General features: G+C 39.2%; 1 protein-coding gene across 1 annotated transcript in view; it reads left to right on the top strand.

The window, feature by feature from the left end:
* mccc2 (methylcrotonyl-CoA carboxylase subunit 2) overlaps nucleotides 1–13,393 on the top strand; it is a 44,919-nt gene that overhangs the window by 11,412 nt on the left and 20,114 nt on the right. The window contains exons 6-10 of the mRNA XM_061981824.1: nucleotides 3,816–3,928; nucleotides 7,001–7,114; nucleotides 7,251–7,315; nucleotides 7,389–7,488; nucleotides 7,564–7,659. Coding sequence (XP_061837808.1) covers nucleotides 3,816–3,928; nucleotides 7,001–7,114; nucleotides 7,251–7,315; nucleotides 7,389–7,488; nucleotides 7,564–7,659 — 488 coding nt within the window. The remainder of the gene's footprint in view (nucleotides 1–3,815; nucleotides 3,929–7,000; nucleotides 7,115–7,250; nucleotides 7,316–7,388; nucleotides 7,489–7,563; nucleotides 7,660–13,393) is intronic.

The following is a 13,393-nucleotide window of genomic DNA, read 5'->3' as shown; positions in this document are numbered from 1 at the left end:
ACTCAAAAAGTTACGGCTGGATTTTCATGACATTTTCAGGGAATGGACAAAGTTGGAAAAGGAGCAAATAATTACATTTTAGGCCTGATCTGAATCATTTTTACTACATTACTTTACAATTACCCTTCTGTGTGTGTGCACTCAAGCGGCACCGCAGAGACAAAGACCTTGTTCACACTGCGGGTCAATTCTGATTTTTTTTGCCAATACGTGACCTGTATCAGATTATTTAATGTCCGTGTGAACTGTGCAATTCTGAATTTTTCATATGCGACCCAGGCCTCTTTCGTAAGTGGAAATAAATCGTCAATATATTAGGGTTCTACGGTATACCAGTACTAATAAAGTACCGCGATACTAATTAATTGAAATCAGTACTATACCACCTTTTGAAAAATACCGGTACCGTTCTTTCAGATGAATAGCGCTGGGCGGCGGAGATTACAGAGCGAGGCACATGATGTTGAGTGTGTCAAAACGCACACACAAAGTGCATACAAGCAATAACATCATGATGGGGAAGAATGGCAAAAAATGACAATTATACTGGTTAATAAAGAGTGTGCATGAAGTACAATATGGAGGTATTTGGGCTTCAAAACCAACGATAAAGGTGACGCTTTAAACAAGGGGGCGCCGAGCTGCAAGTGTTGCTTTAAAACAGGCCTCGCCAAACGTGGCGATTAGTATTACCACCTTTGCTTCAGACGTAGGTAAACATTTAAATAATAATCATTCAGATCTGCACAAGAGTTAGAAAGAGTGACAGGTAATAATATAGTTGTTACACCTGTTCTGCTGTTTGGCTAGTCAAGGAGCACAGGTCAGACGTTCCTTCCAGGGCGGATGTTTTCGTCCGTGGTAACACCCTTTACTCGGCAATGGGTCTGCTAAGCTCCGCTTTTCGGTCAGAATGACGAGGCCGCAGATTTGTGACAATCTGGTTGCTTTATTATTAGTTCTGCATGACACAACCGGACCCGTTCATCACTTTACTGCGCAGTGCACTGTTTACCTTTCTCTCTCTTTACTCGCCCACTCACTCACTGACGTCACACAGCCAACACATTGCCATTCTTGCAAACACACATACGCTACTCTCATAACGTAGTTAACCAGCTCCCCTGCTGCTGTGCACATGTAGATACGTAACATGTACTGTAGATACGTAACATGTAGATACGCAACGTGTAGATACGCAACATGTAGATACATAACATGTAGATACGTAGACGCGCACACAGCTGATTGGCTTGATGCCAGTTATTAGCGGAGTTAAGACCGCCCAATTTGCGTCAACTAATGCAAGTGAAATGACTGAATTGTGTAACAAATTCCTACAATTTGTGTTTTATCTTTAACAAATGTGTTTTACCTGCTACATGATTTATTCATAGTTTTGTTTTTTGTACTTACCAATAATTGCATTTTTCTTAAAGCACAGACCAGGAGTGGCAACCATAAATCATGAATAATTTAATATCATGTCAGTAAAACTTTCTGTTCTATTCTAACCCAATCCTTGATTATGGTAGACTTCATGATTCAAATTGTAAATTGTTCTTTGAGTGCAACAAGAAAAACACACTGTGTTTAATGCCTTTTAATTTATATTTTAACCTTCTAAATTTGTTCTTTGAGTGCAATAGAAAACGTATGTTTAATGTATTTTAAGATTTTCTGTTAAAATAAAGCCAATATTAACATTTTTGTAGTTCCCTTTATTCGGAAAAGTATTCAAAAGTGTTGATATACATGTTGGTACCAGTACCAAATTATTGGTATCGGGACAACCCTAATATATATGCGACGCGTCCTCAATGTGCGTCATAATTATTTTCCAAAATAGTCGGTTACAAAAATAATTACAAAGCAGGAAACCGGTGACAATAAAATGTTTTAGGAACTCCCGTGAAAGTTCCACCACTCCTCGCCCAGGGACACGCTCCTCAAGCAGACATCGAAGCAAAATATCCGTAAAACTGCGAGAGCCAAAACATGTGTCCTCTTTCTCATTAATCTTCTACACGCAATAATTTGGTTCAGAAAAAGTTGACTTTGATTGCAGAAAATCTTTGAAATTGCCACAAATGCGCCAGTACTGAGACCAACTAGAGTGGAATCCATGTTTACTTCCGTAACCACTGAAAGTATTAGATTAGATTGCATTCACATTAGAAATCGGCATTTTCTTTTGTAATGTGAACGGCCACTAAAAAGATCGGATTTGACAAAAAAGACAGTGGATGACTGACAAGAGTGTTCACTCTGTTTCTTTCCTTCTGCTATAGATAGCTCAAAAAGTTATCTTTGGATTTTCATTGAACTTTCAGCAAATGTCAGCAATGGAAAAAAAAACAAGTCATTAAATTTGGGGACTGATCTGGAAAATTTCTACTTAATTACCTGGTGTTTGCATTATGAGCTTCGACTTCTGTGTGTGTCTGTGTGTGTATTCTACAAGACCCCAAACCAGTGAAGTTGGCACGTTGTGTAAATGGTAAATAAAAGCAGAATACAATGATTTGTAAATCCTTTTCATCTTATTCAATTGAATAGACTGCAAAGACAAGATATTTAACGTTCGAACTAGAAAACTGTTATTTTTTTGCAAATATTAGCTAATTTGGAATTTGATGCTTGCAACATGTTTCAAAAAAGCTGGCACAAGTGGCAAAAAAGACTGAGAAAGTTGAGGAATGCTCATCAAACACTTATTTGGAACATCCCACAGGTGAACAGGCTAATTGGGAACAGGTGGGTGACATGATTGGGTATAAAAGCAGCTTCCATGAAATGCTCAGTCTTTGACAAACAAGGATGGGGTGAGGGTCACCTCTTTGTGAATAAATATGTGCGCAAATTGTCCAACAGTTTAAGAACAACATTTCTCAACGAGCTATTGCAAGGAATTTAGGGATTTCACTGTCTGCGGACCGCAATATCATCAAAAGGTTCAGAGAATCTGTAGAAATCACTGCACGTAAGCGATATCACAGACCTTCGATCCCTCAGGCAATACTGCATTAAAAAGAGACATCAGTGTGTAAAGGATATCACCACATGGGCTCAGGAACACTTTGAAAAACAATGTCAGTAACTACAGTTCGTCGCTACTATAAGTGCAAGTTAAAACTTAAAAAAAAAAAAAGGATCTTCTCAGTTCCCAAACGTTTACTGAGTGTTGTTAAAAGGAAAGGCCATGTAACACAGTGGTAAAAATGCCCCTGTGCCAACTTTTTTTGCAATGTGTTGCTGCCATCAAAGTTAAGGATTCTTTGCAAAAAAAAATGTTTCTCAGTTCAAGCAATAAATATCTTGGTCTTTGCAGTCTATTCAATTGAATGTAAGTTGAAAAGGATTTGCAAATCATTGTATTCTGTTTTTATTTACCATTTACACAACGTGCCAACTTCATTGGTTTTGGGTTTTGTAGCATCCCGCCTACACTCACAGAGACAAAGACACTGGATGACTCACATGAGCCTTCTCTCAGTTTCTTTCACTTCACTATATAAAGTTTTTAAAAGTTACGGGCACATTTCGAAGAATCTTTAAAAAAATGTCATAAATGGGATAAGAAATATGTAATCACAGCCTGGATTCAGGACTTGTTTACCATTGGGAGGAAGGTGCATTCTCTTTCTCATTCACTTTTCTAGTTGGTATTCGTTTAGTATAATAAACCCACGTGTTGCTTTATAAAACAGACCTCCCCTTTTTATCGTAGTCAGCGAATGCTAATTGCTAAAGCTCAGCATGTGAACTAATGGTCCCAAAAATCACTCACAACATGATGTTCTTGATGTCTGCAGTGGACTCCGGGGGAGCCAATCTTCCCAGACAGGCGGACGTCTTTCCCGACAAGGAACACTTTGGCCGCATTTTCTTCAACCAGGCCAGGCTGTCATCACAGGGAGTTGCACAGGTAATAAGAAAACAGGTCGTCACACTCGCCACCAGATAGCACTGTCTCTCAAATTGTGGTGGAGGAATTGACAAAAGCGGGATCAGAGCTCACCGACATAGTCTGCTGATCCCGGGCGTTCCCAGGCCAACGGGAGACATAGTCTTCCTAACGTGTCCTGGGTCTTCCCCATGGCCTTCTACCGGTCGGACATGCCCTAAATACCTCCATAGGGAGGCGTTCGGGTGGCATCCTGACCAGATGCCCGAACCACCTCATCTGGCTCCTCTCAATGTGGAGGAACAGCAGCTTTACTTTGAGCTCCTCCCGGATGACAGAGCTTCTCATCTTATCTCTAAGGGACCCCGCAACCCTGCGGAGGAAACTAATTTCGGCTGCTTGTACCCGTGATCTTGTCCTTTCGGTCATAACCCAAACCTCATGACCATCGGTGAGGATGGGAACGTAGATTGACCGGTAAATTGAGAGCTTTGCCTTCCGACTCAACTCCTTCTTCACCTTCTTCACTCACTTGTGAACAATACTCCGAGGTACTTGAACTCCTCCACTTGGGCAAGATCTCTTCCCCCAGATCTCTTCCCTTTTTTTGATAATATTCACATTTTTTATTGCAACATTTAAAAATGAGATGATTAGTTTAACTGTTGTCCATTTGTTATCTTGTTTTATTGTGACATTTTTTAGTCTCAATAACAGCTGCAATTCCAAGACGTTAAATGGCAGTAGTGGATAATTTATAGTGTGTTGGCTAGTCAGTTCAGTTGCGCCCTAAAACGTGGGTTAATACTGTAAGTATTTTACTTATTACGCACCAGCTGTTTGATTATAACTAGCACCTTAGTTGTAGTTTTAATTAACACATTTATAGATGTTAAAACTGGCATGTAAAATTGCTAAGGCTAATCAGTAGCATATCGCTAGCAAAGCCAATGTATAGTCCAATCAAGCCAGCGCATTTTTGGAAATGTGGAACTTTACTTAACTTATGTTGGAGCGTTTTTTTTTAGTAAATTCCTCTGTTGGCAATGAATATTGCAACATTACGTAGAGTTAGTTTGGCTGAGTCAACAGGCTCAAGGCTGCTAGAGTGATCGCCAAGTGCAGAAGTGCGCAGAGCCTGCTGAGTCGGCAACCGAGCGTGAAGTTACGCTTAACCCAGGTACTGTAACATGGCACCATTGGATTTAAGTGAATCAATGGATCAGCAGGATTCGGTTGGTGCCAAAAACGTTCAGGATTCGGTACCTATCCCTAGTTGTTAGCCTCGATGTTTGCAAGGAATTTCATGTGGGGTTGGTTGTGACTAGAGATTAGATTCATGGCTCTTTGAAGGAAGCCAGATCTTGAGGAGCCGTTACTTTCAAAGAGCCGTTGAATAGACTGGCTCATTATTATTGTTGTTGTTTTTTTTTACAGCCACAGGTAGCAGTTATAAGATAAAATGCACAACTGAATCATTTGAATTTACACCAATATTTTTTTATTGGTGGGAATTAGTCTAAAATTTTGGCTAAATTTCAATTTTTGTTTTGTTAGCATTGTAAACATTTCTTAAGGTGGTGGCGGTGCCATGTCCAGTGGTGACATCACTATATTGAATTTTCCTTGACCTTGAAAACTTTGCAGCACAAGAGTATTTTAGCAATACATAAAAAAATACACAAATAACGAGTAAGAATACAATGTATTTATGTATATAAGATGTATACATAAAACTAGAGTACATATTAAGACAATATAAAAATGTGAAAATAAAATGATAGTGTTACCCTACCTGGTGTGCAGTGTTGGGACTAACGCGGTACAAAGTAACGCGTTACTGTAACGCTGTTACTTTCGGCGGTAAATAGTAATCTAACGCCTTATTTTTTATATTCAGGAACTAAGTTACCGTTACTACATGATGCGTTTTACGTTTTTTTTTTATGTAGTATCGGCTAGAAACTGAGAAGATCTGAGTGTTTTATTGGAGAGCTGCAGAAGATGAAAAATGTGGGAATTGTGGAACTTTGAAAAATGTCCCATTGGTTTAAATGGGAATTTCATGGAAAAGCGGGATTTTTTTTGAAAATGCTAAGACTTCAATGTTCTTAATGAGTTGAAATGTTGGTGTTGGAATTTTCAGTCGAAATGTTGAAGTAGCAACATTTTTAATTGAGAAATGGTATTATGGAATTCCAGGAATTTCGGGAAAACCGGGAATGTTTCCAGTTAAAAAAACAACTTTGTTTTTTGTCCTGGTTAAGAGGAATGTTTTGTCGCTGGAACGGTTAAAGTTGATTGAAAAATGTAAAAGGAGTGGTCGCCAGAAAAAAGGGTCAAAAAAGGGTTTGAAAAAAAAGGAATTCTGGGAATTCCTGCAATTTTTTTGAACTTGGAAAAGTGATAGTTTGAATGTCCAGAATGAGTGGAATATGTTGAAGATGGAATGGTTTGAATCGGTTGAAAATGTGGAAATGGTGGAAGTTTGAAAAATGGCCAATTCATTTTGAATAGGAAAAATGTCCCGGAAAACCTGGAATTCTGGGAAATCGGAGAATTTTTGGAATTTGTCAAGGGAAAGCCCGCGATTCCCGAATAGGCTGAACAGTTTGAAGTTTGTCTAAGTTGGAACTGTGTGAATCGGATAAAAAATGTGGAATGTAGAGCGTGCCAAAATCAAGAGAAAAAGAAGAAGAAGAATAAATAGTTTAATTTTGGTGTAGAAAACCATATGTGTGAATGCTTTGGAGCATTCACACAACAACTGTGTTGTACCTTGCACTGCAAACATAGTTGACTTGTTTAAGACTTGAAAAGCAAGTGTTAATAAAATACTTCCCTACTGGGAGATGCTACATGATGTTAGTGGTGTACAACCTCTTGTGCTCATAAAATGGTCATAAAAATGCATTTTTCCACTTCTTTATTTACACCAATTACACATAGTACCAATGAGAGTGATGAATACCGGTATTAATAAGGGATATCGGTATCGATAGAATCCTAATGATATACACCCCTATTTATGACCTAAATAAATACTGTTAATATCTTACATTAACAAGTAGTTTTGTGTCTTTTGGTTCTCAGATTGCTGTGGTGATGGGCTCCTGCACTGCTGGAGGAGCGTATGTTCCTGCCATGGCAGATGAAAGCATCATTGTCAGGAAGCAAGGGACTATTTTCCTGGGAGGACCTCCATTGGTTTGTTATTTTCTACGTTAAAAAATGTGTACTAAATATTTGTCGATGTCAGATTGCTTTATGGTTTTGCTTCAAGATATTTTAACAGCGTGTGTTCTGTTTGAAGTAACATGTCTGTTTGCGTGTGTGTTTGTAGGTCAAAGCCGCTACTGGAGAGCAAGTTTCTGCTGAGGACCTCGGAGGTGCTGATCTTCACTGCAGGTGGAAAAACAACACTTGTTCTTGACGTCCCCTGTTAACATTTTTCATGCTAAATTTTCTCCTAACGACACAGAAAGTCCGGTGTAACAGACCATTACGCTTTGGACGATAACCACGCTCTTCATTTGGCACGGAAGGCCGTACGAAACCTCAACTACAGAAAAAATCTTGAGGTAAGTCAGGTCGTGGCGTTTGTGTGGAACATGTTCAGGAAATAAGCTAACTCCAGGCGTTTTCATGTTTTTCAGGTGACGACAGAACCGACCGAAGCCCCTCTTTACCCTGCAGATGAGCTCTACGGCATCGTTGGAGACAATCTCAAACGGAACTTTGATGTCAGAGAGGTATAGATAGTATCTTTGCTGTTGATGGTATTAGATTATTTCAACCACTTACAATACGGTACATCGCATATTTTCAGTTTCTTATTACACCGAAAAGGAGTAGGAAGAGCCAGCGATTATTTAATCCTAACCCTTTTCTGTTTCGTAATGATTTTTCTACCACATTTGTCTGTAACACAAAGACATAATAAATCAAAGTTGTAATGAATAAATAGTTGTTTATAAGTTGTGATTGACAGAAGAAGATAGTCAATTTTTTCACAAGGTTCAAGATTTTTTTTTTTTATCAGGATTTTTCTTCCTTGTACTTTGCCTGCACTTAGTTTGAACAGTTTCTCAAACTGCATCATTTTATTTAGTGCAATGTACGACTTCACAAACGTTGGCAACATTAGCAAAGCTATGTGGTTTGCAGTGCTAACATTACACTCACATTTTAACAGCAACATCATGCTTTGTAAGCCTATTCGCTGAAAGAAAACACAATTATAAAACTTACATCCTACATATCTGTATTATGCTGATAATTTTGTTATTTTTACCAAGCTGTCTTCCACAAAGCTCTACGATGTTGTTCAAAGTCTAACCTTTGAAACTGACTACATACAGTAAACCGTTGTTTATTGCTGTTAATTGGTTCCGGGGTTGACCGTGGTAAATTAATTTCTGCAAAGTAGGAATTATTAATTAGAATTGGAATATTTTCATAGGTAGAGCATAAACAACTGTTTGTAATCTTCTAAATCAGTTTTTTTAACATTATGTGATCCCACAGAACATGAACATGAAATAGAGGTCATTGAAAAACATTAAAAGTCATTAAATTGATTTTTCGAATATTAAGACCTTAAATGGCATTAAACACATTAAATTCGATGTCCAGAGGCAGCAGTAAACGGTGCCACATTTCTTTGGCGTGACCAACAAAGCATCTTCTGCTATTGCCACGACGCCACCACAACTGACACCTTCTGCTACCACTACAGAAAAATAAATAAATCAAAATAAATTCTCAAATTAAACAGATTTCTGAGCCAATTCCAAATCATTAGAGAGTGACAGTTAAAGTAAACCTTTCAACTATTCAAGATTATTATTGTAAATGCTTACAGTTTTGTTTAAACAAACAATTGTAAGCTTTTGACTATATTTAATAACTATCTGCAGTAGGACATGGGCAATACATTTGTTTTAAGTAGCATTAAAAAAGCATTAATATACGGTACATTAAATTTGATTTTCCGATACCTGCAGAAACCCGGAAATAACATCCATATATTTACCTTGACACTCTAAATAATTATGCATGTTCGAAAAGCACTCAAACCATAAACCAGGGGTCACCAAGTTTTTTGAAACTGAGAGCTACTTAGATAGATAGATAGTACTTTGATTCCTTCAGGAGAGTTCCCTCAGGAAAATTAAAAACTTCATGGCAACTGAGTCATATGAAGGGCTACCAGTTTGATAGTCTCGTCTTAAATAAATTTGTTCAGTTTGTCTTTAATTATGCATTATTAATAATGATTAATTATACTCTTCTACAAAACCCAAAACCAGTGAAATTGAAAACAGAATACAATTATTTGCAAATCATTTTCAACTTATATTCATTTGAATAGACTGCAAAGACAATATATTTAATGTTCGAACTGAGAAACTTTTTTGCAAATCATGAACTTAGAATTTAATGGCAGTAACACATTGCAAAAAAAGTCGGCACAGGGGCATTTTTACCACTGTGTTGCATGGCCTTTCCTTTTAACAACACTCAGTAAACGTTTTGGAACTGAGGAGAGCAATTTTTGAAGCTTTTCAGGTGGAATGCTTTCCCCATTCTGCTTGATGTACAGCTTAAGTTGTTCAACAGTCCGGGGTTTCCCTTGTCGTATTCTACGCTTCATAATGCGCCACACATTTTCAATGGGAGACAGGTCTGGACTACAGGCACGCCAGTCTAATACCCGCACTCTTTTACTCTAAAGCCACGCTGTTGTAATACGTGCAGAATGTGGCTTGGCATTGTTTTGCTGAAATAAGCAGGGGCGTCCATGAAAAAGACGTTGCTTGAATGGCACAATATGTTGCTCCAAAACCTGTATGTACCTTTCAGCATTAATGGTGCCTTCACAGATGTGTAAGTTACCCATGCCTTGGGCACTAATACACCCCAATATGATCACAGATGCTGGCTTTTGAACTTTACGCCTATAACAGTCCGGATGGTTCTTTTCCTCTTTGGTACGGAGGACACAACGTCCACAGTTTCCAAAAAACAATTTGAAATGTGGACTCGTCAGACCACAGAGCACTTTTCCACTTTGCATCAGTCCATTTTAGATGAGCTGCTGATAAATGACTTTCGCTTTGCATAGTACAGTTATAACTTGCACTTACAGATGTAGCGACGAACTGTAGTTACTGACAGTGGTTTTCTGAAGTGTTCCTGAGCCCATTTGGTGATATCCTTTACACACTGATGTCGCTTTTTGATGCAGTACCGCCTGAGGGATCGAAGGTCACGGGCATTCAATGTTGGTTTTCAGCCTTGACGCTTACGTGCGGTGATTTCTCCAGATTCTCTGAACCTTTTGATGATATTACAGACCGTAGATGGTGAAATTCCTACATTCCTTGCAATAGCTCGTTGATAAATGTTCTTAAACTATTGGACAATTTGCTCACGCATTTGTTGACAAAGTGGACACCCTCGCCCCATCCTTGTTTGTGAATGACTGAGCTTTTAATGGAAGTTGCTTGTATACCCAATCATGGCACCCACCTGTTCCCAATTAGCCTGTTCACCTGTGGGATGTTCCAAATAAGTGTTTGATGGCCATTCTTCAACTTTTGTCAGTCTTTTTTGCCACATGTTGCAGGCATCAAATTCCAAATGAGCTAATATTTGCAAAAAATAAAGTTTACCAGTTCAAACGTTAAGTATCTTGTCTTTGCAGTCTATTCAATTGAATATAAGTTGAAAGGGATTTGCAAATCATTGTATTCAGTTTTTATTTACGATTTACACAGTGTGCCAAATTCACTGGTTTTGGGCTTTGTATATGAAGACACTGAGCACGTTAATGATTTCTCACAATTATCAACAATGACAACAAGGTGTAGGTTGATTGGCAACACTAAATTGGTCCTAGTGTGTGAATGTGAGTGTGAATGTTGTCTGTCTATCTGTGTTGGCCCTGTGATGAGGTTGCAACTTGTCCAGGGTGTACCCCGCCTTCCGCCCGAATGCAGCTGAAATAGGCTCCAGCACCCCCCGCCACCCCAAAAGGGACAAGCGGTAGAAAATGGATGGATGGATGGACAACAAGGTGGCAATATTCAGAAAGCTATCAATCTCAGCAATTGTTAAATTTTCAGACAATCACTTACATCACTATATTTCACTAACAAACCCTTTGAACAAACCATGAACTATGTTCCGCCATGTTTCAAAAAGTTATCAATTTTGTAATGTTACAAAAAAATCCACTTACATATTTTTAAATACATTTTGTCACATTTTGAACTAATGACCGAATCTGCGGCATTTTTAGCTAAATTGAACACAGTTCTTTAATATTTTAATTAAAATTTGCCATGGCACTAACATGTTGCTACTGACAACATCTGGTGTCTCTTTCCTTGTTAGTGGGAAGACTGGCATTGCATGCTGTTCACCAGTATACTGTAATCTGGTGTATAACTTTCTTTGACAACGTTACCGTCTGAAAAGGCTTTCTTCTTCATCAGAAAATGTGTAGCTCTAAATGAGGCTTTGGTTGTGTATTGTTACTTTTTCACCGGTTTCGTGAAAAATGACTGTTTGCTTCCCAAAGCTGCTTTTAGCTCACAGGCTTTTTCTGCCCGTACTTTGCTTCCCGGTTGGTAGTTAGCATCAATTCTGTACACTGCTGCTGGAATTTTAATTTTCCTGAGGGAACTCTCCTGAATGAATCAATAAAGTACTATCTATCTATCTATCTATCTATCTGGTAGCTTTTGTGACACATAGTGACACATTGTGCCACGTCGCCGTCGCCACAATCAAGCACTTAGGCATGGAGACTGTTTCTACAAACAGTTGTGAAAGAATGGGCCTTTCTCAGGAGCTCAGTGATTTCCAGCGTGGAACTGTCATAGGATGCCACCTCTGCAACAAATCCAGTCGTGAAATTTCCTCGTTCCTAAATATTCCAAAGTCAACTGTCGGCTTTATTATAAAAAAAATGGAAGAGTTTGGGAACAACAGCAACTCAGCCACCAAGTGGTAGGCCACGTAAAGTGACGGAGAGGGGTCAGCGGATGCTGAAGCGCGTAGTGCAAAGACTTTCTGCACAGTCAGTTGCTACAGAGTTCCAAACTTCATGTGACCTTCCAATTAGCCCACGTACAGTACGCAGAGAACTTCATGGAATGGGTTTCTATGGCCGAGCAGCTGCATCTAAGGCATACATCACCAAGTCCAATGCAAAGTGTGGGATGCAGTGGTGTAAAGCACGTCGCCACTGGACTCTAGAGCAGTGGAGACACGTTCTCTGGAGTGATGAATCACGCGTTTCCATCTGGCAATCTGATGGACGAGTCTGGGTTTGGACGTTGCCAGGATAATGGTACATTTCGGACTGCATTAAAGTGAAATTTGGTGGAGGAGTAATTATGGTGTGGGGTTGTTTTTCAGGAGTTGGGCTTGGCCCCTTAGCTCCAGTGAAAGGAACTTTGAATGCTCCAGGATACCAAAACATTTTGGACAATTCCATGCTCCCAACCTTGTGGGAACAATTTGGAGCGGGCCCCTTCTTCTTCCAACATGACTGTGCACCAGTGCACAAAGCAAGGTCCATAAAGACATGGATGACAGAGTCTGGTTTGGATTAACTTGACTGGCCTGCACAGAGTCCTGACCTGAACCCAATAGAACACCTTTGGGATGAATTAGAACGGAGACTGAGAGCCAGGCCTTCTCTACCAACATCAGTGTGTGACCTCACCAACGCGCTTTTGGAAGAATGGTGGAACATTCCTATAAACACACTCCGCAACCTTGTGGACAACCTTCCCAGAACCGACATCATATTGAACCCTATGGGTTCAGAATGGGATGGCACTTCAAGTTCATATGTGAGTCAAGGCAGGTGGCCAAATACTTTTGGCAATATAGTGTATGTCGAATATGTTTAAAAATATCTGCATTAGGGAAACCTCAAACTTCAAAGCGCGATGTGGCGAAAGACGACTGTGTTTGAACACCTCAAGTAGGTTTGGTGGTCATAAACAGACTCTAGGGCAGAGGTGTCAAACGTATGGCCCGAGGGCCGATTCAGGCTCGCAGACAGGTTTTATCCGGCCAACGGGATGAGTTTGCTGAGCCGAAATTCCCTGAATGAAAGAAACTGCTGTTCTAAATGTGTCCACTAGATGTTGCAATAGCAATTCTTTGTATCTTTGTACATTATGCTAAATACAAACCCCGTTTCCATATGAGTTGGGGAATTGTGTTAGATGTACCGGTAAATATAAACGGAATACAATGATTTGCAAATCATTTTCAACCCATATTCCGTTGAATATGCTACAACAACATATTTGATGTTCAAACTGATAAACATTTTTTTTTTTGCAAATAATCATTAACTTTAGAATTTGATGCCAGCAACACGTGACAAAGAAGTTGGGAAAGGTGGCAATAAATACTGATAAAGTTGAGGAATGCTCATCAAACACTTATTTGGAACAT

The sequence above is a fragment of the Nerophis lumbriciformis genome, linkage group LG24 (assembly GCF_033978685.3).
Source record: "Nerophis lumbriciformis linkage group LG24, RoL_Nlum_v2.1, whole genome shotgun sequence".
NCBI lineage: Eukaryota > Metazoa > Chordata > Actinopteri > Syngnathiformes > Syngnathidae > Nerophis > Nerophis lumbriciformis.
This window is presented reverse-complemented; position numbering and strand designations above follow the sequence as displayed.